The sequence below is a fragment of the Pungitius pungitius genome, chromosome 12 (genome assembly GCF_949316345.1).
Source record: "Pungitius pungitius chromosome 12, fPunPun2.1, whole genome shotgun sequence".
Taxonomy (NCBI): Eukaryota; Metazoa; Chordata; class Actinopteri; order Perciformes; family Gasterosteidae; genus Pungitius; species Pungitius pungitius.
Window position 1 is genome coordinate 17,042,647 of NC_084911.1, and position 27,196 is coordinate 17,069,842.

At 42.3% G+C, this 27,196-nt stretch overlaps 2 protein-coding genes across 2 annotated transcripts; both read left to right on the forward strand.

Annotated features, from left to right (window-relative positions):
• Positions 1–1,829: 1,829 nt before the first annotated feature.
• On the forward strand, positions 1,830–25,917 carry LOC134132927 (gastrula zinc finger protein XlCGF17.1-like). Its single transcript, XM_062565917.1, has 2 exons — positions 1,830–3,295; positions 25,660–25,917. Exon 1 carries the CDS (start codon positions 1,862–1,864, stop codon positions 2,939–2,941), a length of 1,080 nt encoding a protein of 359 aa, XP_062421901.1. The 5' UTR covers positions 1,830–1,861; the 3' UTR covers positions 2,942–3,295; positions 25,660–25,917.
• Positions 22,793–24,655, forward strand: LOC134132925 (gastrula zinc finger protein XlCGF17.1-like). The gene has a single exon (XM_062565915.1). It carries the CDS (start codon positions 22,862–22,864, stop codon positions 24,002–24,004), a length of 1,143 nt encoding a protein of 380 aa, XP_062421899.1. The 5' UTR covers positions 22,793–22,861; the 3' UTR covers positions 24,005–24,655.
• Positions 25,918–27,196: the final 1,279 nt, after the last annotated feature.

The window sequence follows — 27,196 nt, forward strand, 5'->3', positions numbered from 1 at the left end:
GGCTGAATATTTCAACCTTTTTTTTTTTAGGTTGAATTTTTTTGCAGTGTTTTAATGTTGAAAAACATTCAGGTACATAATTTCAATGCATAAATATTCAGTGCTAGAAATTCAATCACCTTTTTATTTCAACCCCGCACAGATTTACTTCCATAGAAATTGCCCTTTAATTATGTGTCCATTTTCTTCCACCTCAAACACATCTGTAAAATGATGTAATTCATACTTATGGAAATAACTGTAGTCAGAATAGTCAGATACGGACAATAGGCCCACATATAGCCGTGTATAATCAATGCTATGATTTTACCATGTCGTTTTCATGAATATCTTGCTGTCGGTTAATACTAATATGAATGCCATTTGTTAAGTGTTCAAAAAGCTGGGCAGGAACAAGCTGATAAAAAGGGAACCTTACAGATGTTTTATTTATAACTTTCATAGATAAATATTCCAGTATTTTATTTGATAGTACCTGCCAAAATATTATGATACCCGATACCACAAAGTCATAATGTTGGTATCGTGACAACCCTACTTAGAAACGAGTTATTATAAAATTGCATCATCGTTGTTAGGACCGTAAATTCACACCAAATTTAGATCTTGGATTGATAAAGAATCCTGTGCAATAACAAATCTGCCGGCTGCGTCTTGTATAGTGTTGAGGACTCGTATTAGAACAGATGGGTGGATAAATATTCCTACTCCTCTTGCTTGGGAGGTCAATGAGGCAGCTATGACCTGATCAGGCACCTTTTTTCAGTGTATTCATTGGGGAGCAGATGGGTTTCTCGGATAAAAGCTGTCTTTTTAGCTGCTTCAGTCTCGACATTACTTTTTTAAATTTTAATATCTCCCGGAGACCCCTAAGATTCCACGAAATAACATTTATTTTGGTGTCACCAACCATGATAAAGTCAGCAAATTAAGCTTAGTTGCACCCAATTCTTTAATCATGCCATGTTATAGAGTGAATAATGTGCCTTCAAAATAATAAAAAAAAACAATAACAAGGGCCTCTCCCAATTGAGGCCCCCTAAGTAGGCGTAGCCTACACCCTGTGCGTGTGAACACACACATCTCCCCTATCCCCCATGAAGTGTTTCCTATCTTGCTTTAGGTAGTAAGGTACCAATATATTCATTTTGCCGGAGCCTCGCTCCACACGTCTCCTCAGTTGCGCGTCATAACCGGAAAGCTCTCCATAAGTGATCGTAGACCATTATTAAAATGTTAGTACGCAGAGAGACCTGTGCAGGCCAACGCGTCAATGGTTACTGAACCCAAGGACCCAGAAATAGTGACTTCATTCAATGGCTTTAATTTCATAACCTTTTTAGGACATGTAAGTTAAAGTAGACAGATACAATAAGCAAATAGTTCAGTATGTACTTTTAATGTCTTTGAGATAAACATCTATAACGTAATAGTTAAGGATGAACTAGCTAAGTGGACTTTATTGTTTGTCCACAGACCTCCAGCAGCTGTTTGTGCTTAAAGAACATTGGGAGGATTCAGAACCCCCCCACATTAAAGAGGTACAGGAGGATCCTAAGCCCCCTGTACAGTAATAGCCTGGTCACAGCATGAAATAATGAACTAGCTAAGTGGATGGTAATAGTTAATATTTTAGTTAATCAAGTATATTGTTTGCATTTTATTATTATCCACAGACCTCCATCAGTGGTTTGTGCTTGAAGAAGAACAGCAGGAAGATCCGGAGCCCCCCCACATTAAAGAGGAGCAGCTTCAAGGGCAGGAAAAGGCTGACATGACTGTGTCATTCACTCCTGTGAAGAGTGAAGATGTTAAAGTGGAAGCTCATTCCTCGCAACCTAATCACAGAAAAACTGAACAGATGGAGACAGGAGGTGATGGAGAGGACTGTGGAGGACCAGAACCAGACCGCAACTCGGGTCCAGCCAGTCCTCCAGATACTGATAAGAAAACTGGAGACTCTTCTGAGACTGAGGACAGTGGTGATTGGAATGAGACCAGAGAACCTCTGTCTGGTGAAGAGTTTGTCAGTGATTCTAGATGTAGAACAAGTGAGAAACCTTTGATCTGTTCTGAATGTAAGAAAACATTTGGTTGCATTCAGAAGCTGAGGAAACACATGATGACACACACATCAGAGAAACCTTTCAGCTGCTTCGAATGTGGTAAATGTTTTGCTGAAAGCGGAAAGGTAAAGATCCACATGAGATGTCACACAGGGGAGAAACCTTTCAGCTGCTCACAGTGTGGTAAATGTTTCACCCAAAGGGGAACTCTAAATGTACACATGAGATGTCACACAGGGGAGAAACCTTTCAGCTGCTCAGATTGTGGTAAAGGTTTCACTACAAATGGAGATCTAAAGAGACACATGAGATGTCACACAGGAGAGAAACCTTTCAGCTGCTCAGATTGTGGTAAATGTTTCACTCAAAAGGAATATCTAAAATTACACATGAGATGTCACACAGGAGAGAAACCTTTCAGTTGCTCAGAGTGTGGTAAATGTTTCACCCTAAGGGGAAGTCTTAAGACACACATGATAATTCACACAGGGGAGAAACCTTTTAGCTGCTCACAGTGTGGTAAATGTTTCACCCTAAGGGGAAGTCTAAAAATACACATGAGAAGTCACACAGGGGAGAAACCTTTCAGCTGCTCAGATTGTGGTAAAGGTTTCACTACAAATGCAGCTCTAAAGACACACATGCAATGTCACACAGGACAGAAACCTTTCAGCTGCTCAGATTGTGGTAAATGTTTCACTAAAAGTAATAATCTAAAGAGACACATGAGATTGCACACAGGGGAGAAACCTTTCAGTTGCTCAGATTGTGGTAAATGTTTCGCTAATCGAACAGATGTGAAGAGACACATGAGATGTCATACGCTGTGTAAATCTAAAAGTCCACATGAAAACTCAAATGAGAATCTCCTTTAACGTCTTTCCCTAATTTACATTACCGTTTCCCACGTGAGTTTTGAATATCCGTCGCAAAGCTATAATGACACATATTTGAAGCTACTCTTCATGTTCACAATTACAACCAACTATCTAAGAATTCCTCACAGGGATTTATTGGGACGACACTCTTTTATTGGAACGACACTCTTGTTTGGTTTTTCCTATGCTCCTGAGGGTTTTGGGTCAAAGGATGTCACGTGTGATATACAAAATGAAATTAATTTAAATATCTTCTGACAGATGGTCAGAAGTTCATATTCCAAGAACAAAATGTTCTTGTCAGTCACACACAAACTATAAACTATGCTAAGCTATTATTTCATTGGAAAGGTGTAATCTAAGGCAGTGATTCTAAACCATCGGTCCGTGAGCGCCACCTAGAGGGCTTTTACCCGTGGGCCGCTGTTGAAATATTTCTACTCTGGGCAAAGAATTATTATAACCGTCTTTACGGAGACAAGTAACAGAGATAAGCCACGCCCCTTCCAGGCGCACATAAAGTGGGACATGAATGAAACAAAATAACTAGTAGGGTGAGTAAACAGTGGCGAAAATCCCCTTGGCATTTTAAGTGTGAACGTAGCATAACGCTCTCCACCAAAGCATTGAAGCCATCAAAATTTAAGCGGATGGCGTCATCTCACTGACTTGCAACTCTAAATCTTACTTAAAAGCCAGCTGTCTGGTTTTTGCTTTTTTAATTTTATTTAGTCATTGAATACAAATCCAACCTATAATTATATCAATTATTTAATATAAAATAGTGTTAACATTGGAACGGGTGCCTGGGCATATTTGTACATTTGGGCCCTGAGGTCAAAAGGTTAATAACCCCTTATCTAAGGCATGTTTCCCACTGTTAACATTGTAACATTACCCAACCTTATATTGTCCTGTCCAATGTTGAAATACAAGTTTGACTGATTTTTATGTTCCATTTGTGTTACTGCAAGCTGTCATATTATCAATGTATTAATGCATAAATTTACGTGAACCAAATTCTGTTTTGCATTTTTAATATGCAGAAAAATACCAGAAGGCCTTTTAATGTTTTTCATGCATTCAGTTCTTACTCTTGTTTATATTGTTTTAACGTTTTTTTAGGAAACTTTTTTTAGGCTTTAGTTTTCCTAGTCAATCCTCATATTGAGCTGCTTACATATTTATATATCGAACTAATACATCTTTGTGTGTTGAGAAACAAAAAGTAGAAAACATTGCTGAGCAAGCACAGGTGCAAAAAAAGATATGAAGGCAATGAATGGATTTTATTTTGTCTTTTGTAATAAATGTAAAAAAAAAAAATGAGTTGTCTTTTGCCATTTCTAACCCACACATGTTACATATGGAAAAGACTAAAGGAGGTAATTATAGACCGCAGAAATGTTTTAACGAAAATATTTGTATTCATTTCGTGAGTTACCCCACTGTGCAGCAGAACCCACAACGAAGGTAGATATATTTTAAATGATACTGTACTAATTTACAGGGACACGTAATTCTCGCGCTGTAAAGTTACGGGTGGTTTTGGGGAATTAATGTACATATACTGTGTGTATATATAAGGACGGGTGGCCTATCTGTGTGGAGTGCATGTCAGTCTTAGCCCTACATCCCTCCCCCACTGCGCTGCTACAAATGACCGAGGTATGGGCACATAGCAGCAGCCTGTAATGGGAAACAGAGGTGTACCAAATGTGGAGAGGATCATAGAGCTGAGGATTGTCAGGATAATGTGCAGCATAAGTGTTGTAATTGTGGGTATAATACTGTAACATATAGTGGATGTAAAGTCGGGAAGGGGGCTGTGCAAATCCAGAAGGTAAAAGAGGAAACTATTCAAGCTACTCAAAGGTGATGAAAAGGGTACAAGGGCCTAAAAAATTATTATTGAAACAATGACAAGTAGTTATAATAATTAGAATATTTAAAATAATGATGATGATGATAGCAGCAGCAGGATCACAGCAGGAGGCAGGATCAGGGTCCAGATTGAACCATGATCCATGGAAAAATGTGAGGCACTCTGTGCAAGAAGCTTAATTGTTGATGTGCATTAAAGCGTGAACTAGCTAAGTGGATAGTAATCATTCATATTTTAGTGAATACACTATATTGTTTATTTTTTTACCATCCACAGACCTCCAGCAGCCGTTTGTGCTTAAAGAACATTGGGGGGATTCGGAGCCCCCCCACATTAAAGAGGTACAGAAGGAACCAGAGCCCTCCCACTTTAAAGAAGAGCAGCTTCAAGGGCTGGAAGACAATGACATGAAGCTCTCATTCACATCTCTGAAGAGTGAAGATGAGAAAGATGAAGCGCTGTTCTCAGTTTCATCAGAGACAAACTGAACAGATGGAGACAGACTGTGAAGGAGTGGACTGTGGAGGACCAGAGCCAGAGAGGAACTCCGGTCCAGATAGTCCTCAAGAACCAGATACTGAAAGAGATGGAGACTCTTTTGAGACTGAGGACAGTGACGATTGGAATGAGAGCAGTGAACCTCGGTCAGGTTTAAACTCTCATAATAATTGTGAAGATTTTGTGAGTTATTTAAGATGTAGAACAAATGAGAAACCTTTTATCTGTTCTGAATATAAGAAAACATTTGGTTGCCTTATATACCTGAAGAAACACATGAAGACCCACTTATCAGAGAAACCTTTCAGCTGCTCACAGTGGTAAATGTTACTCTAGACGTGGAAGACTGAAGATCCACATGAGATGTCACACAGGGGAGAAACCTTTCAGCTGCTCAGAATGTGGTAAATGTTTCACTTATAGTTGGCATTTGAAGAGACACATGAGATGTCACGCAGTAGAAACCTATTAGATCAGGGGTATCAAAATAATTTCAGGCTTGGGCCAGATACCGCCCACTTTGATCGAACATGGGCCAGAGCATTAAAATCATATGGTGGGGAGACCTGTCTGTCAGACACGACTGTGCATGTGTATGGACCTTTTCTTTTAGTCTCACAATGGCAGTCATCTGGTGGGCTGTCCACACTAAAATCTTGGGGAGGGATGGCGCAGACGATCCGACCGGCGGACGGTACTGCTGGGAAGACACGGCCAGCCTGTCACCCGTTTGAAGCGACCGCACATACGTATGAACCTTTGTTATTCTAACAATGGCAAAGTCAACCAGCGGGACGTAGAAACTGCTGCAGGCGGCCGCGAGTGTGACACATGTGTTTTAGATGCTCAAAGTGTGGTAAATACTTCACTAGAAGTGGATATCCGATGAAGCACTGCTGTCAAAATCTAAATGAAAACCCCTTTAGCCCTTTTACCCAGTCAACCCTCTCCTGGTTACATCACCGTTGTACCACCTGAAGTACTATAACAACAGACATTTATTGACAGCTACTGTTTGTGTTTCCTGTGCCGATGTTACATTTTCACCAGATGTTGGTAACAACCCAAGTAATACAGGCATACAAAGAACTTCAGAAATAAAGTATACACATACATACATATAATTTATATGCACAGGAAAGAAAGAAAAAAGGGAAAAGAAAAAGCAAGAGGGTGTCTGGATGGCTCAGAGACTGCCACAAAGCAGGGAGACAAACAAGCAAGCTGCAAAGACGGACAAGTTTATTGTCATCAAAACAAACATTAAATGGTATTGAGCCCAGAACCACGATGTTCTGCCTGAGCTACCAGGTCTTCCTCTCCCTCAGCCCCTGGTTTCTGAATGGAGAAGATCTTTATGGCCATCCATATCTCCCACTTGTCACAACTTTATTCATCTTCGGTTCTGTTTTCAGCCAATAAAACTTCTAGAAAACTGTTACAAAGCATCATTTCATGCGTCCATCCAGGCAAATTAGTGGATCCAAATGTGATTAACAAACATATATTGTAATGCCTTTGTAATCATCCAAAATATTGTTAATTGTATGGGTATTTTTACAAGTAGGCCACAGACTTAATGAAACGTTCGATGCATTGTATTGTGAGCCATACAGCAACGGTTCCCTTATATCAGTGGTCCCCAAACTAAGGCACACGGGCCGGATACGGCCCGCCTCCACATTTGGCCCGGCCCCCTGAACAATACCAGAGGGGCATTATGATTTTTTTTTCAGTCTGGCCACGCAAATCCTAGACTAGCCCCTGTGAAGTAAAACGGAATAATGGAGAAAAGGTTGATTTAGAATGCAGGGTATTTAACCTGCAGTGGTCAAACGATTATTTGTTTGTTCAATGCTCTCATCTGTCAAGAGGCGGTGGCGGTTATTATTTATTTCAATTTTTTCTGTAAAGACCCCAGAGAAGAATATTTAGTTATTATTTATTTCATTAAGTGATATTATTTATTTAATTAAGTCATATTATTTATTTTCATCAAGTGATATTCTTTTTTTTCTGTGAAGATCCCGGATTGTTATTATTTGGTTATATGTGGCCTTCTGGAAAACAATAAATGTTTACATTTGGGCACCCACTGATATCGTCACACTTTTTCTGACCCCGACCCCCTCCAGAGAAGGGAAAGGTTATCTGGCCCTCACAGGAACAAGTTTGGGGGAGAGCCAGGTGTGTCGGTTGGGAAAAGTTTGGTTGGAGCGGAAGCGAGAAGTTGCAAGTGGCGAGTTCCCGGTTCGGGCTGTTTTTGAGGCAAAAAACAGCGAGAGGAAGGAAGCAGCTATTTGCTGGCTGGAACACAGAGTGTATACTTGTTCGGTGTGGGTGAGTTAAATCAAGTAGGAAGTGGGGTGGGATAGTATCGGCCGACGGCCTGTATAGGTCCGGTAGCGGTACTATCTCACACACACAGCCTCTGATTGAATTAAAATAATAAAAATAAAAAATAAAAAAAAACTTAAATGGAGCTGCTTCAGGGGAGACAGGAGGAGGATAGTATGGATTTTAGTGGAATGGAGGAAAATGGAAGTGATGGGAGGAGGGAAAGTGATTGGGAGGAGGTAGGGAAAGTGCGTAGGGAAAAAGAGGTTAGTCGTAAAAGAAAGAAGAATAAAGATTGTGCTAGTTCAAATGGGACGGAAAGTGAAGAAGATAAAAGGAAAGATCCTAAAGCAGGAAAGCTTAATGTAGTGGTACGACTTAAGGGAGAAGGAGTTAAAAAAATGGACCAACTTAAGTTAACTAAGATAATAAGAGAAAGTAGGAGTAGGAGAGGTGAAGTATGCAAGGATCCTGCTGGGAGATGGAAATCTACTTGTAGGATAATAATAGTAATTAAGTAATAATGAAGAGCAAATGGAAAAATCAAAGAAGATGAAGTGTATAGGAAAAGTAAAAATTGAAAAAGTAGTAAGAGTGGGGGAGAAAAGAAGTGGAAGAAGTAAGGGAGTGATATATGGAATCTCACTTACTATGAATATGAAAGAGTTGGTACAGAATCTGAAATTGAAGAAAAGATCAGTCAAAAGTGCAGTAAGAATGACAAGGGGAATGGAAAAAATGGAAACTGAGTCTGTGTTGAATGAGTTTGAAACAAAGGATGTACCAAAAGAGGTATACTATGGATTTATGAAATACAGCATAAGGGAGTATGTGCCTAAACCATTGAGATGCTATAACTGTCAAGAATTTGGGCACATGGCTAATGTCTGTAAAGGAAAGAGAAGGTGTGCTAGATGCACTGGGGATCATGAATATGGAAAGTGTGGAGAAGTAAGACCAAAGTGTTGTAACTGTGGAGGGGATCATAGTGTGGCATTTTGGGGGTGTGAAGTGATGAAGAAAGAAGTTAAAGTACAACAGATAAAAACACAGGGAAACATTTCATATGCTGAAGCTGTTAAAAGAGTGGAAAAGGAAAAGAAGAATCAGAGCGAAGGAGTTGAAAAAAGTGTAGTAGGAGAAGATCATCAAGAAAAGAAGGAGAAATGGGAAGAGAAGAAGAAAATAGTGACATTCCTAGCAGGGGTGATAAATGCTACAGCTGAAGTTAAGTCTAAAACGGAAAGAATTCAGATTATTGTTAAAGCAGCAATACACCATTTAGATATGGCAGGATTAAAGTAGGAAGAAGTAAGGGATGAACTTAGTGTACAGTCGAGTCAAGAGACAGAATGGGTGGGCTAACCATTTTAGTAATGTTAATCCTACATTGGAATGCAAGAAGCTTGATCGCGAATGGGCAGGAGTTTAAGCAATTTGTTGGGAGCAGAAAAGAAAAACGAGATGTAATATGTGTCCAGGAATCCTGGTTAAAGCCAAATTTGGAGTTTATAATACATGGATACATATCAGTTAGACAAGACAGGGAAAATGGTGGTGGAGGGGGATGTATTACATTCATAAGGCAAGGGATTCCGTATAGGGTGTGTTGAGCTGAATCTGGACTACATTTCCCAGAGTGCACCAGCAGCAATCCCTGTAATTGTGGAGCACCTGTGTAGAGGTCCTCATTCCCCTTTTTAAACAGCCACAGCGGAGTAGGGACCAAGTTACTCTACGGTTCGGTCCAAAGACGCCAATGGTTGGTAAGATTTTATTTACTTTTGTTTAAAGCGCTGATTTATGTTTAAAGCATGGGTGTTACGTCTCCCCTAGTCTAGGTATAAGGGAGCGCAACCCCCGCAAACATGAGCCCTGATGACCGCGGCGACCTGAGGTATGGGGTCGTGGTGTGAGTGACTACTACGGACACACAGGCAAACGGTGCAAACAAAATAGGAGGTTTATTCTCTCCTTACAAGGAAAAACCAAACAAATGTTCAGGGGAAAAGGGGCTGGGCGAGACCAAAGCAAAGAAACAAACAAAAAGGGTGAACACTTCCCTAACTGACCTAATTCCCCCCCCCCCTTTACTCTACCTCGGGCACGGATTAGGCCCGCTAACCAAAAGTACAGGGAGTGGTCCGCCCAGGTCTTGCCTAGTGTATCTAGACAGGCAGTCAGCTACGGGTTGTGTATACCCATGGGTCTCTTCCCTAACAATACCCCTTCCCCCCTTCAACACAGGAAGAAAAAAATGTGTAACTCAAATAACAAACAGTATACACAACAAATGTAACATACACACTAACCCAAAGAGCCCACGCTCTGGGACTACCTTTTAACAAACAAAAACTCTCTCTCTTACAAACCCCCAACGACGGAAATAAACACAGAACCATGAGCGAGGACACCAGCGATCCACCAGAAGCGCTCTGCCATCAGAGCTGCAAAACCCTCCTCTCCGTTGTCCTCACGATCTACAATGACAGGTCTTTATAGACCTGCACCAGCTGCATCCAATAATGAAGGGGAGGAGTCCCCTTTGGTTGTATCCAATCGGCTGCACCTTGGTTGAAGGGTAGCCATCTTACCTGCAGATTTCCGGTACCTGGAGAAACAGGACACAAACCAACACAAACACCCCCAAAACGTAACAATGGGTAAGCATGAGTGGATTTGCTAGAATATTTAATTAAATTTGAAAGTATCTAAAGTGGTTATTTAGATACAAACCCAGTTGAAAACTTAATTTAAGAATGTTTAAATGTGAATGTTTAATTTTGAAAGGTAACTAGTGTTCTTTGTCTTTAAAGGTTTACAACCTAACTCTGAACTGGCAAATCAATGGACAAAGGCAAAAGAAAAACCAAATAAAAGTGATTGAGCCAGAAACTTTGAGTTGTCCTCGTGTCCTTTGGATTTTGAGCTGGAGATAACCTGACAGGGTGTTAGGTATAGGTAAGGAGCAAGAGTATGTAGTAGTAGAAACGTGGGGGGAAAGGAAAAACATTAAAATTATAAATTATTACAATCCATGTAGGAAGTTAGACTTAATCAATTTAGAGGAAATAGAGGGACAAGATAATAATACTATTGTATGGTGTGGGGATTTCAATGCACATAATACATTGTGGGGTAGTGAGAAAATGGATAGTAATGGACAAGTAATTGAAGAACTATTGGATGAGAAAAACGTAGTGTTGTCAGGCACCGACAGGAGACGACCCAATAGCAATATTTATGAGCAGCGTGGCCTGAGCGGGGGCACGATGCGGGAAGGTCAGGCAGGCGGGGTTCAGGCAGGAGACGGATGTAGTCAGCCAGGCGGGGGGGTCAGGCAGGAGGCGGGCGTAGTCAGCCGGGCGGGGGTCAGGTAGGAGACGGACGTAGTCAGCCAGGCGGGGGGGTCAGGCAGGAGGCGGGCGTAGTCAGCCGGGCGGGGGTCAGGTAGGAGACGGACGTAGTCAGCCAGGCGGGGGTCAGGCAGCAGGCAATCAGGCAGGCGGGGGGTCAGGCACGAAGGGCAGGCCGGGAAAGACAGGGAGACAGGAACGCTGGAAGGCTTGGAAAAATCACAAGACGATCTGGCAGGGAGCCGACAAACGAACAGAGGTTAAATACACCGGGGAGGCAATCAGGGAACGAGAACCACCTGGGAGGTGGTAGAGACACTTGACAAGACACCGGCTGTGACAGTACCCCCCCCATCAACGGGCACCCCTGGGCGCCCTACCGGGTGCCGCGCCTGGTTGACCGGGAGTGCGGCGATGGAAATCTTGTATAAGTGTTGAGTCCAGGATGTGCCGGGTCGGGACCCAGCAGCGCGCCTCGCTGCCATAACCCTCCCAGTCAACCAGGTACTGGAAACCCCGGCCCGTCTATGGTCCGGGGGGCGGGAACGGGTCTGGGGGATAAAGACAAAGGACTGTGAGAGACAGGTTTGACGCGAGAAACATGGAAAGTGGGGTGGATACGAAGGGAAGAGGGAAGCCTGAGCCGGACCGCCGCCGGATTGATCACCCGCGTGATAGGGTAGGGACCGATGTAGCGGTGAGCCAGCTTGCGATTATCGGCCTTGATGGGCAGGTCCTTGGTGGACAACCAGACCCGTTGGCCGACAAGGTAGCGAGGGGCGGGGGTCCGACGACGGTTGGCCTGGGTTTGGTATCGACGGTTGGTCGGGCGCGCCGCCAGACCCTCCTACAGCGACGGACAAAGGCTTGGGCCGAGGGGAATCCCACGTCGACCTCTTGGTCCGGGAACAAGGGGGGCTGGTGCCCCAAGGAACACTCGAACGGGGGGAGACCGGTGGACGTGCAGGGCAGGGTGTTCCTGGCCATCTCTGACCAGATCAGTTGCTGGCTCCAGGTGGTCGGGGAGGCGGCTACCATGCACCGGAGAGAAGTCCCTAGGTCTTGGTTGGCCCTCTCAGCTTGGCCGTTGGTCTGGGGGTGGTAACCAGAGGAGAGGCTGGCAGTAGCCCCGATGAGGGCTAGGTGTGTGGTGACAAGTGTGTTTAAATGATGGAAGTAAAACGAGGATAGAGGTCAAGACTGGGAAAGAATCTGCACTGGATCTAACAATGGTATCTAGTAATATGGGAGCGATATGTAAATGGAGTGTGTGTAAAGAAGGAACAATAGGTAGTGATCATTATCCAGTAATGTGTGAAGTTAATATGGCAGTATCTCAAAGTATAGGAAATAGAGGAGGAAGATGGGTTTTTGAGAAGGCTAATTGGGAAAAATTCCAGGAGGAAAGTGACAGGTACCTGAACCAGATTGAATATAATGATGATATAGAGACACTGGAAAGTAAAATTAAAGAAGGTATAACAAGGGCAGCAATGGAAACAATTCCAAAAAGTAAAGGTAATGTGAAGAGGAAAATAGTACCATGGTGGAATGAGGAATGTAAAGAAGCAGTTAGAAATAGAAATAAAAGATTTAAAGTAATGAAAAGAACACATAATTTTATGCATATGATTTAATATAAGTATGCTCAGGCAATAGTAAGGAAAACAATTAGGCATGCAAAAAGAACGCATTGGAGGAATTATTGTAGTACAATTGGGAGTACAACTCAGATTGGAGAGGTGTGGACAATGATAAAGAAGATGGGTGGTGAAAGAAGAGAATGGAATTACCCAGTTTTAAGTAGTGGAAATGAAATCGCAGTGACGAAAAAAGAAAAGCTGAAATGTTGGCAAATACATTTGCAGAGGTGCGCAGCTCTTAAAATATGTCTGAGGAAGAGAAGAGAGGCAGAGAAAAAACTAAATCCGAAAATGTAGAGGCACTTGCAGAGATGGGAAAAGAAGATGATGAGCTAAATGTATTATTTAATATGGGAGAACTAAATAGGACAATGGCCAAAACTGGGAAGACGGCACTAGGAAAAGATGACATTTGTTTTAGCATGTTGAAACGGTTAAGTGAAAAGGGGAAAGAAAAATTGTGGATGCTATATAAAAACGTACGGGAGAAGGGTAAATTGCCAAAGAGCTGGAAGGAGGCAATTATAGTTCCCATAAGGAAACCTGGGAAGGACGTTAGTAAACCAGCAAGCTATAGGCCTATTGCCCTGACTTCTCATAGTTGTAAATTAATGGAAAGAATGATAAATGAGAGGCTAATGTATATTATGGAAAAAAGGAGTATGATGGCTGAATGTCAAAGTGGGTTTAGAAAAGGTAGAAATACTATGGATGCAATACTGTGTTTAGTAGATAACATAAGAAAAGCACAAGTAAACAAAGAGACAACAGTAGCAGTATTTTTTCGATGTAGAAAAAGCATATGACATGTTATGGAGAGAGGGATTAATGATTAAATTATATAACATGGGAATTAGAGGAAATCTTCTGAACTGGATTAAGGATTTCCTGGAAGGAAGAACCATCCAGGTTAAAGTAGGGGAAGACTTGTCAAGGGAGCAGGGTGTAGAGAATGGAACACCTCAGGGGAGTGTTGTAAGTCCCACATTGTTTTCAATAATGATTAATGACATATATGTAGACATACCAATGGATATGGGAAGATCGCTATTCGCGGATGACGGGGCAATATGGAGAAAAGGGAGAAATATTGAACATATAGTTAAAAAGATACAAGAATGGGTCCAACAGTTTGAAAAGTGGGGAACAAAGTGGGGTGATACATTTTCTGTAGAGAAAACTAAAGTGATGTTTTTTTCAAGGAAGAAAATCAAGGAAAATATAAATGTTAAACTATATGGAAGTCATTTAGAGAGAGGTAAAACATACCGTTTTTTAGGAGTACAATTTGACACAAAGTTGACATGGAAAGAGCATATTAAAAATGTAGAAGATGAGTGTAAGAAAGTAATAAATATAATAAGATGTTTAACAGGAACAGAATGGGGAGCAGATTATAACTCATTGAAATACATATATGTGAGGTTAATAAGACCAAGAATGGATTATGGAAGTATGGTGTATGGATCAGGGACCAAAACGTTACATAGGAGGCTTGATGTAATACAGGCAAAAGCATTGAGATTATGTTTAGGAGCAGTTAAGACATCGCCAGTGTGTGCTCTACAGGTGGAAGCGGGAGAAATGCCATTGAGCATAAGACGAAAACAATTGATGGTAAATTATTGGGTTAATCTAAAAGGACATGGAGATAGTCATCCAACTAAAAGAATATTACAAGTTAATTGGGAAAGGGAGAGAGCACAAAAGTTCAGTTTTGGGTGGATAGGGGATCAAGCAGCTAGAGAATTGGGAGTATATGAAAAGGAATTCTGCTCAACTGTAATATGGCCTGATACACTGGTATGGAAGTTAGAAACAATGACTGTTGATTTTAAATTAAATTGGGGAAAAAAAGAAAGGAAGAATATTGACTTGGTAGCGGAATGTTATAGACATATAGAGGTTAAATATAAAGAATATGTTCAGATCTATACAGATGGATGAAAGGATCCAGGAACAGGAAAGACCGGATCTGCAGTTTACATTTTGAATCAAAGAGGTGAGATAAGTAGACGAACCACAAATGACCTGAGTGTGTATGCAGTGGAGTTATATGCTATATTGATGGCACTAGAATGGATTGAGGAAAACAAAATAAAAAAAGCTTTAATTGGCAGTGATTCAGTGTCAGCTTTATACAGTCTCATGACTGGGGTGTCATCAGGATTTATTATATGCTGTATTGACAATCTATACTAGAATAAAAGGAAAAAGTTACGAAATTCAAATGGCTTGGATTCCTGCTCATATTGGTATTGTGGGAAATGAGAGAGTAGACAAGCTGGCCAAACAAGCTGTCAACAAAGAGTATATTGTGGAGCGGACCAACCCGGACTCTTTGGTTATTGTCCTCGGTGACTTTTACAAAGGAAACCTCAGCCATGAACTTCCGAAGTTCAAACAATTTATTAAATGCGCGACCAGAGAGGAGAACACACTGGACCACTGCTACACTACAGCAAGCAGGGCTTATCACGCCGTCCCTCGTGCTGCGCTGGGACACTCCGACCACGTCATGGTCCAGCTGATTCCTGCATACAGGCAGAAACTAAAGCTCTGTAAACCTGTGGTGAGGGAATCCAAGAAGTGGACCAGCGAGGCTCTAGAGGATCTTCGGGCGTGTTTTGACTGCACAGACTGGGATGTTTTCAGGACTGCTTCTGACAATCTGGATGAGTTCACAGAGGCTGTAACTTCCTACATCGGCTTCTGTGAGGACATCTGTGTACCATCATGCACAAGGGTGAGTTATAACAACAACAAACCCTGGTTCACAGCGGAACTCAGGAAACTACATCTGCAGAAGGAGTGGGGACAAAGACCTGTACACAGAGTCTAAATACAGGTTTAGCAAGGCGGTGAGAGACGCTAAACGACTGTACTCTGAGAGACTCCAACATCAGTTCTCAGCTAACGACTCTGCTTCGGTTTGGAGAGGCTTTAAACACCTCACGAACTACAAGCCGAAAACCCCCCACTCCATGAATGACCTCCGCCTGGCAGATGAGCTGAACGAGTTCTACTGCAGATTTGAAAGACAATGTCCTGTCTCCATCCCCCACAACTCCACCACCTCCCCCGACCCATCAGGTGCTCACACCTCTGGACTACTCTCCCCTCCCCCACTGCCCCTCTCTGTCTTGGAGAGTGACGTCAATCGGCTCTTCAAAAGACAAAACCCCCGGAAAGCAGCCGGTCCGGACTCAGTCTCGCCCCACACCCTGAAGCATTGTGCTGACCAGCTGTCTCCTGTGTTCACCGCCATCTTCAACACCTCCTTGGTGACATGCCACGTCCCAGCCTGCTTCAAGGCCTCCACCATCATCCCTGTTCCCAAGAAGCCCAGGATCACAGGACTGAATGACTACAGGCCCGTCGCACTGACCTCTGTAGTCATGAAGTCCTTTGAACGGCGAGTCCTGTCACACCTAAAGTCCCTCACCGACCCCCTCCTAGACCCCCTGCAGTTCGCCTACAGAGCCAACAGGTCTGTAGACGATGCTGTCAACATGGCCCTCCACTTCATCCTCCAGCATCTGGACTCCCCAGGAACCTACGCCAGGATCCTGTTTGTGGACTTCAGCTCTGCCTTCAATACCATCATCCCGTCTCTACTGCAGGACAAACTCTCCCAGCTGCACGTGCCCGACTCCACCTGCAAGTGGATCACTGACTTCCTGTCCGACAGGAAGCAGCACATAAAGCTGGGGAAACATGTCTCTGCCTCTCGGTCCATCAGCACCGGTTCCCCCCAAGGCTGCGTTCTTTCCCCTCTGCTCTTCTCCCTGTACACCAACAACTGCACCTCCAGTCACCAGACCGTCAAGCTCCTGAAGTTTGCTGATGACACCACCCTCATTGGACTAATCTCTGGTGGGGACGAGTCCGCCTACAGGTGGGAGTCTGACCACCTGGTGACGTGGTGCAGTGAGAACAACCTGGAGCTTAACGCCCTGAAGACAGTGGAGATGGTCGTGGACTTCAGGAAGAACACAGCCCCACCTACCCCCTCACCTTGGGTGACTCCCTCGTCACCACTGTGGACTCCTTCCGTTTCCTGGGCGCCATCATCACCCAGGACCTCAAGTGGGAGCTGAACATCCGCTCCATCACCAAAAAGGCTCAGCAGAGGATGTTCTTCCTGAGGCAGCTGAAGAAATACAACCTGCCAAAGACGATGATGGTGCACTTCTACACAGCCATCATCGAGTCCATCCTCTGCTCCTCCATCACCGTGTGGTACGCTGCAGCCACAGCCAAGGACAAGGGCAGGCTGCAGCGTGTCATCCACTCTGCGGAGAGGGTGATTGGCTGCAATCTTCCGTCTCTTCAGGACTTGTTCGCTGCCAGGACTCTGAAGCGGGCCAGAAAGATTGCAGCCGACCCCTCCCACCCTGGACATGAACTGTTTGTGCCCCTATCATCCGGCAGGAGGCTGAGGTCCGTCAGGACTACCAGTCCCGCCACACGAACAGTTTCTTCCCTTCGGCAGTCGGGCTCATCAACAGAGCCCGGGCCCCCCCTGACTGACTCTGACTCCCATGCTCATCATCACTGTGTCACTTTCACTTGTCACCCGTCACTTTGTTTAGCTGGTGCACTTTATCCTTATTTTTATTCCTAATTTTATCTTATCTCCTCTAACTTACTAACCCATAGCTTTAGTTTTTAGCGTACTAACCCATAGCTTATATTTTACATTTTATTATACTTTTATTTTATTCTATTTTTATCTCATTTGCACTATGTTGTCTTTATTGTACTGTCTTCATGCACCACTTCAAGACAATTTCCATGTATGTACAACATACTATGGCAATAAACTTTTCCTGATTCCTGATTCCTGATTGAGGCAAGTAATAAGCTGTCAAAATCTGAAGGAAAGAGTGTAATGTGGAAAGAAACCATTAGAAATTGGAAACAGCAGTGGGATAGGGAAAATAAAGGAAGACATTTGTATATTATTCAAAATATTATTGGGGTTGTGAAGAAAAGGGGAGGAAATAGAAGACAAGAAATTGTTATGAGCAGATTAAGGATAGGTCACAGTGATTTGAACAGCACACTTCATATTATAAGGAAGCACCCTACGGGTTTTTGTCCGGTTGCAGAAACAATAGAGCATGTGTTAATGAATTGTAAACAATATGAAGGACATAGGAAAAAGATGATGGAAGAGTTAGGAAAGATTGGAATAAAAGGGATAGGAGTGAAGGAAATACTAGAGAGTGGGGAGAATGAACAATGTAGAAAAACTATTTTAAATTCGTTATTAAGATCAGGTCTGGTGAGAAGAATATGAAATAAGGATTTGATATAACAGAGAAATAAATCCGGAAGATGGCGGTAGTGCAACACAAAAGGATGCAAGCTGCCGATAAACCCAGAAGAAGCAGAAGAAGAACAAGTTTGGGGGGGCCCTGCCTTATATGGTCATAGCTACAGACGCCCCGGATGTTGGTCTCAGAGCAACATGGCGCCGATCGGTCGTAGAATCAGCACAGTGTCTTTGTTACGTTGATCAAGTATCAGTTATCTCCATCCGTTCTGATCCACCAGAGTCTCTGGACGTCTGGACAAACCTCCGATGGACTTTCAGCTGCTCAACTTTTTTCGAGATCACTTTCCTCTTTGATAAACTATCGGAGTTAGCTTAGCATGCTAGCTGGACGCAGGGAAGTTAGCAACACCGCGCTAGTCCGAGTTTAACGGAGTTTATCTGGAGGAAACGTGTCTGATTCAGTGAAGATGTCTAAAGCCCAAATGCTGAGATGTTTAGTGAAGCAGCGACTCACTGAGGCTGCTGAAGAGATATTTGGGCTGTTTGAAAGAACGATAGCAGAGTACGAGGAGGAAGCTTCTAGATTAAAAGAGGACAACGAGCGACTGAAGAAACATCTGCACGCTGTTTTTAACCCTGAAGTCCGCATCCAAAGAGCAGGTTGGTTCTCTCTCTCTTCACACTGACATCAGTGAAACGTTTCAACCCCCCTAACGTGTAATGAGGTGTTTCAAAATTCCGTAATAGACGGCTGACATTTGTACATTAACAGACTGTATTGGACATGAACTAAGCGGAACTAAGGGAGCGTACAGCCGCTCACAATACGCCTCTTCTTCTAGTTTTGAATTCATTTAATGATGCTGAGATCCTTCGACAAGCTGTTAGGAGTGATTGGCGGAGTTTTGAATCCAGGAACGCGCTTGAAGAGGCACATGAGCCGCTGTATCGGAGTGGGGGGGCAGCGGCTTTAACGGGGCGTACAGACGCATAAACCCGACAGGACATGAGGGAATAACCGCAGTAGCGCCGAGTGAGGAAAGTGGTCGGTGGAAGGATCCTTTTTCTGAGCGGCACAAGCCGATCTCAGTTAGATATTAAGCGGCATTCAAAGTCCACGTAACGTTAAATGAGTCTTCATGACCATGGGTGAACTTTCAAATCAGCTGCGCTACACACTCGACCAACCGAGCTTATAGGATTCTTGCTGATTTGTATAGTTGTAATAAAGTTGTATATCGTCAGTGGCAAGCTTTTTGTTTCAGGGTGAACATTATATGTTCTTTTATGTATTTCTTCATACGTTGCCACACTGACATAAAGAAGAGTTAAAGCCCCGTTATTATTGGACATGGCTACAATCCGAAGCCAAAGGTGTTTTGGGTGCTCGCTCCTTTAGCTTGACGCACGCTTCTGATCTTGAATCTAGAATCGATTGCTCTTCCTTAGTGTCCCGGATGTTGGTGTCTCATTGACATTTTTTGGGTTGAATATTGTAACCTCCATTTCTTTTGTGGCTGAATATTTCAACTTTTTTTTTTTTAGGTTGATTTTTTTTGCGGTGTTTTAATGTTGAAAAACATTCAGGTACATTATTTCAATGCATAATAGTTCAGTGCTAGAAATTCAATCAACTTTTTATTTCAACCCCCGATGGCACAGATTTACTTCCATAGAAATTGCCCTTTAATTATGTGTCCATTTTCTTCCACCTCAAACACATCTGTAAAATGATGTAATTCATACTTATGGAAATAACTGTAGTCAGAATAGTCAGATACGGACAATATGCCCACATATAGCCGTATATAATCAATGTGTGACAAAGTACAACTTTGGACTAGCCACCATGTAGTTCCATATTGCAGGTTACCCAAAATAAATGGATAAAACCAGAAGCAGTTACAGACAGTCAATAGTTTATTCAGTCTCTTTGCTTGTACTTGGCAGGGGTAACAAAGCATAGATAATTTACTATACATCATGACAAAATACCAGGAAACACAAAGAATAAACACATAACATAGGCACAGAGAACCAACCCAAGTAATTAGTTGTACTGCTGAATTTACAACGGACAAATCAGCTATGCATGATTTCTGATATACTCATGCACATGCTAGTGAACACTGCAAACTTTAAAACACCTAAATTGGGTCACACGATGACATCAAGCAAAAGAATCACAAAAGAAACAAATTATATCAAAACTCAATCATTAAGAGTGTTTACACTGTAAGCGTTGCAAGGGCAGAGAAATGCCCGCTATATTCTCACAGTAGAGCCATACCTGGGTTAGGCCCACAAGGGGATCAGACATCAACAAACCGCACAAGACACGTGGCTTTAACTGCCTTAGTATGCCAAAGAAAAAAAGAAAAAAATGAATCGGGGAAAACAGTGGTCCGGCTACGAATGATGATCGTTTGTAGATCTATAACACAAATTGTTCATGTTAGCAGATATTCCACATTTTCCCAGTACATCATTCCTCTACTACTCACAAAATTGAGAATAACTAGAATAAAAATTAACTAATTTAAAATAGGGCAGTATGATTACATTACACGTATCGTAATCTGACCAACTAATAATATGGCCCACGTCACGGTCGCTTTGCCCAGGTGAATGCACTTAAAACCATGCCTGAATTGCATACCTGGTCGTCCTTTGTTAATTCCAGTGAAAAGACTTTACATGTACGTCTATGGGTATCGCGCCGCCACAGTCAGACAAACCAAGGGCTATGAGGAGTAAGACACACACTAGTGAGCTGTATGCCTGCTAATAACAAAACACAGGGCGTCACATGCACGGCATACCGTAGCTAATCAGAAATAGTAAGAAACCAACTGAGCATAACCGCTTACCTCCTAATGCCCAGTGTATAGTTGGGCAGCCTCAAATAGCGTGCCAACCAGCGACGGCAACGTGAAACTCAAACAATTCCCGAGGTTATTTCCTGGTGTATCAAGCCGGATGTTATGGGCTCATTAGTCCTCATCTGGTGCACCTGTGGGTGCCAGCCAATACACGCCTACTTGGGCCGACCCTATCGCACTTGCTATGATTTTACCATGTCGTTTTCATGACTTTCTTGCTCTGGGTTAATACTAATATGAATGCCATTTGTTAAGTGTTCAAAAAGCTGGGCAGGAACAAGCTGATAAAAAGGGAACCTTACAGATGTTTTATTTATAACTATCATAAATAAATATTCCAGTATTTTATTTGTGGTATCGTATCTGGTATCATAATATTTTGGCAGGTATTATCAAAGTCATAATGTTGGTATCGCTACAACCCTACTTAGAAACGGGTTATTATAAAATTGCATCATCGTTGTTAGGACCGTAAATTCACACCAAATTTAGATCTTGGATTAATAAAGAATCCTGTGCAATAACAAATCTGCCTGCTGCGGCTTGTATAGTGTTGAGGACTCGTATTAGAACAGATGGGTGGATAAATATTCCTACTCCTCTTGCTTGGGAGGTCAATGAGGCAACTATGAGCTGATCAGGCACCTTTTTTTCAGTGTATTCATTGGGGAGCAGATGGGTTTCTCTGATAAAAGCTGTCTTTTTAGCTGCTTCAGTCTCGACATTACTTACTTAATTTCAATAATTCCCGGAGACCCCTAAGATTCCATGAAACAACATTTATTTTGGTGTCACCAATAAAGTCAGCAAATTAAGCTTAGTTGCACCCAATTTTTTAATCATGCCATGTGATAGAGTGAATAATGTGCCTTCAAAAAAACAATAACAAGGGCCTCTCCCATTTGAGGCCCCCTAAGTAGGCGTAGCCTACACCCTGTGCGGGTGAACACACACATCTCCCCTATCCTCCGTTGTCTGGGTCCCAGTTAAACTTTCAACATTGCATGAAGTGTATCCTATCTTGCTTTAGGTAGTAAGGTACCAATATATTCATTTTGCCGGAGCCTCGCTCCACACGTCTCCTCAGTTGCGTGTCATAACAGGAAAGCTCTCCATAACTGATCATAGACCATTATTGAAATGTTAGTACGCAGAGAGACCTGTGCAGGCCAACACGTCAATGTTTACTGAACCCAAGGACCCAGAAATAGTGACTTCATTCAATGGCTTTAATTTCTTAACCTGTTTAGGACATGTAAGTTAAAGTAGACGGATACAATAAGCAAATTGTTCAGTATGTACTTATAGATGTTTATCTCAAAGACATTAAAACGTAATAGTCCGTTTAAAGGATGAACTAGCTAAGTGGACTATATTGTTTGTCCACAGACCTCCAGCAGCTGTTTGTGCTTAAAGAACATTGGGAGGATTCATAGCCCCCCCACATTAAAGAGGTACAGGAGGATCCTAACCCCCCTGTACAGTAATAGCCTGGTCACAGCATGAAATAATGAACTAGCTAAGTGGATGGTAATAGTTAATATTTTAGTTAATCAAGTATATTGTTTGCATTTTATTATTATCCACAGACCTCCATCAGTGGTTTGTGCTTGAAGAAGAACAGCAGGAAGATCCGGAGCCCCCCCACATTAAAGAGGAGCAGCTTCAAGAGCTGGAGAAGGTTGACATGACTCTGTCATTCACTCCTGTGAAGAGTGAAGATGTTAAAGTGGAAGCTCATTCCTCGCAACCTAATCACAGAAAAACTGAACAGATGGAGACAGGAGGTGATGGAGAGGACTGTGGAGGACCAGAACCAGACCGCAACTCGGGTCCAGTCAGTCCTCCAGATACTGATAAGAAAACTGGAGACTCTTCTGAGACTGAGGACAGTGGTGATTGGAATGAGACCAGAGAACCTCTGTCTGGTGAAGAGTTTGTCAGTGATTCTAGATGTAGAACAAGTGAGAAACCTTTGATCTGTTCTGAATGTAAGAAAACATTTGGTTGCATTCAGAAGCTGAGGAAACACATGATGACCCACACATCAGAGAAACCTTTAAGCTGCTCACAGTGTGGTAAATGTTTCACCCAAAGGGGAAATCTAAAAATACACGAGAGATTGCACACAAGGGAGAAACCTTTCAGCTGCTCAGATTGTGGTAAATGTTTCACTATGAGTCACAATCTAAAGAGTCACATGAGATTGCACACAGGGGAGAACCCTTTCAGTTGCTCAGATTGTGGTAAATGTTTCACTATGAGTCACAATCTAAAGAGTCACATGAGATTGCACACAGGGGAGAACCCTTTCAGTTGCTCAGATTGTGGTAAATTTTTCGCTAAAAGTCAATATCTAAAGAGTCACATGAGATTGCACACAGGGGAGAAACCTTTCAGCTGCTCACAGTGTGGTAAATGTTTCGCTAAAAGTCAATATCTAAAGAGTCACATGAGATTGCACACAGGGGAGAAACCTTTCAGCTGCTCACAATGTGGTAAATGTTTCACACACAGGGGTAATCAAAAAATACACGAGAGATTGCACACAAGGGAGAAACCTTTCAGCTGCTCAGAGTGTGGTAAATGTTTCACTGATAGTGGATCGCTGAAGAAACACATGTTTTGTCATACAGGGGAGAAACCTTTCAGCTGCTCAGATTGTGGTAGAGGTTTCACTACAAATGGAGATCTAAAGACACACATGCGACGTCACACAGGAGAGAAACCTTTCAGCTGCTCACAGTGTGGTAAATGTTTCACCACAAGAGGAACTCTAAATTTACACGTAAGATGTCACACAGGGGAGAAACCTTTCAGCTGCTCACAGTGTGGTAAATGTTTCACCCAAAGGGGAAATCTAAATGTACACATGAGATGTCACACAGGAGAGAAACCTTTCAGCTGCTCACAGTGTGGTAAAGGTTTCGCTACAACTGGAGATCTAAAGTCACACATGCGACTTCACACAGGAGAGAAACCTTTCAGCTGCTCACAGTGTGGTAAATGTTTCACCCAAAGAGCAAATCTAAAAATACACATAAGATATCACACAGGAGAGAAACCTTTCAGCTGCTCACAGTGTGGTAAATGTTTCACCCAAAGAGGAAATCTAAAAATACACATAAGATATCACACAGGGGAGAAACCTTTCAATTCCTCAGAGTGTGGTTAAGGTTTCACTAGAATATATTTGAAGCTACTCTTCATGTTCACAATTACAACCAACTACCTAAGAATTCTTCACAGGGATTTATTTGGACGACACTCTTGTTTAGTTTTTCCTATGCTCCCGAGGGTTTTGTGTCACAGGATGTCACGTGTGATATACAAAATGAAATTAATTTAAATATCTTCTGACAGATGGTCAGAAGTTCATGTTCCAAGAACAAAACATTCTTGTCAGTCACACACAAACTATAAACTATGTGTAGGAGCCGCATTTATGTTTTTGTATTTTGAATGATTTATATATATTTCTTTCCTCTTTTGTGGAATCGCAAGTGTGCGCCCTCTGTAGGTGGTGACGGCGCCACCCTTGAAAGGACCGAAGGACACGCATGTCGGGAGGAAGGCGGGCGCAAATACCTTCATTGACCTCAGGGCTGAGGCTGTGAGCGAGGCTGTCTCCGTTTTGGGCCCGTTCAGCTTGTCATAGTGATTTTGTTTTGTGACGACCTTTTTTTGTACAATAAACCGGCAACATTGATGGTCAAACTCCCCTTTTCATTTGAATTATTGGACAGAACTGCGAGTCTTGACATTGCTTTCCTGCTTTCCTCATGGTGGTAAAATCAACAAGAACACAGGAATAGGATCTAAGGGTTTAAAGGAAAAAACTAGGGCTGTCAAATGATTAAAAATTTTAATCAAATTAATCAGAATTTTCAGCGGATTAATCATGATTAATCACCTGAATCCTAACCATTTTTTCTTTCTGAAATGCATAATAAAGATAAATAACAGGACACAGATACATAATTATCATTATTATTATGATAATTTTTTTTTTTACATAAATACATGTTATTGATATTTGATTTTTTAATTCATTCCAGAAAATAATCAAATCAATGTTATTTGATAAGTTAGAGACTGATTTCCCTGCATGGCTCTAGAAGGGTCTCGAGCCTCTGCAGTTTATCCCACTCTGCTGTGAGTTAGTGCTCCTGCAATGACCAGACATGACCAGACATGACCAGACATGTCAACCCTCCCGATGTTTCAAAGCCCCTCCCGAAAATCTCCCGGACCGAGCTTTCTCCCGATTTCCACCCGAACAACAATATTGCTGGGCGCGCCGTTTCAGACCGAACAATAATAAAGCTTACACCTTAAAGTCAAGCGCGGCGATTACAACGACTACCACCCCCATTTCAGTGTGAAATATCCCCTGTTTTAGAACAGTATTACGGGTCTTTTCAATGGTCTTTCCTCTATCTCAGCGCTGCTCTTTATTTATTTTTCTTAGCAAAGCTCTGCTGGGCGGAGCTTTTCTTCTTCTCTGTTCCGCTGCGCGAGAACCGGGGGGAGGGGGGGGGGGGGTGCGGGTCACTGGCGCAAACGACTTGCTGAACCTGACGGCCTGACGTATGCCTGCAGGTGGCAGTAATGTGCTGTATAGGATGAAGTGCATTCCCTAGAAGAAGAGGTTCTTTCCGGACCTGAATAATTTGTCACACTGCGCATGCGTGAAATGCGTCAAAAAAATTGACGTAATTAACAACAAACAGCTAATTAACGCCGTTAACGCGCTATTTTTGACAGCCCTAGAAAAAACTCAACTGTTTTTGCCACTACACTATGCTAAGCTATTAATTCATTGGAAAGGTGTAATCTAAGGCAGTGATTCTAAAGCATCGGTCCGCGAGCACCACCTAGAGGGTTTTTACCCGTGGGCAGTTGAAATATTTCTACTCTGGGCAAAGAATTATTATAACCGTCTTTACGGAGACAAGTAACAGAGATAAGCCACGCCCCTTCCAGGCGCACATAAAGTGGGACATGAATGAAACAAAATAACTAGTTGGGTGAGTAAACAGTGGCGAAAATCCCCTTGGCATTTTAAGTGTGAAGGTAGCATAACGCTCTCCACCAAAGCATTGAAGCCATCAAAATTAAAGCGGATGCTGTCATCTCACTGACTTGCAACTCTAAATCTTACTTAAAATCAAGCTGTCTTTTTCTGTTCCATGAAGTGTTAGTGTTGTTTTTGCAGGTTTACATACAGATAATAAATAAATGTCCTTGTGATGATCACTGTATCAGGTTTTTGCTTTTTTTATTTTATTTAGTCATTGAATACAAATGTTACGTGCCGTGTTTTGTTTTGAGCTGTGTGGTGTGTGTGTGTGTGTGTGTGTGTGTGAGTGTGATTCTCAGGTGTGATGGTGACGTCACTCCTGCAGCTGCAGCTGATCAGCTGATCAGCGAAGGATATATGGTGGTGCCAAGCCAGAGTTTGGGGTGGTGGTGGCAGTGGAGCCCAGAGTGAGCAGAGAGGTGGATTCAGTTGCAGACCAGTTGCAGACCAAAGAATCCAAGCTCGTCTTCCGTTTGAAGATTGTTTTCATTTGCTTTTTGTTGAGGCTTTTCCATTAAATAATTGTCTGTTAAGACCTCCCGGGTTTATTATTTTACATTGTTTGCGTCCCCCACCCCTAGACCGTATAGGGATGTAACAACAAATCCAACCTATAATTATATCAATTAGTTAATATAAAATAGTTTTAATATTTGAACGGGCGCCTGGGCATATTTGTACATTTGGGCCCTGAGGTCAAAAGGTTAATAACCCCTTATCCAAGGCATGTTTCCCACTGTTAACATTGTAACATTACCCAACCTTATATTGTCCTGTCCAATGACTGATTTTTATGTTCCATTTGTGTTACTGCAAGCTGTCATATTATCAATGTATTAATGCATACATTTCCGTGAACCAAATTCTCTTTTGCATTTTTAATGTGCAGAAAAATACCAGAAGGCCTTTTAATGTTTTTCATGCATTGAGTTCTTACTCTTGTTTATATTGTTTTAACGTTTTTTTAGGAAACTTTTTTTAGGCTTTAGTTTTCCTAGTCAATCCTCATATTGAGCTGCTTACATATTTATATATCGAACTAATACATCTTTGTGTGTTGAGAAAAAAAAGTAGAAAACATTGCTGAGCAAGCACAGGTGCAAAAAAGTTATGAAGGCAATGAATGGATTTTATTGTCTTTTGCAGAAATGTTTGAAAAAAAAGAGAGTTGTCTCTATTACGCTTCAGTTACTCAGCCACCCTGTAATGGTTAACCGATTTTTTTATACAAAATACTTTCCCGGCCATACAGCAACGGTTCCCTTATATCAGTGGTCCCAAACT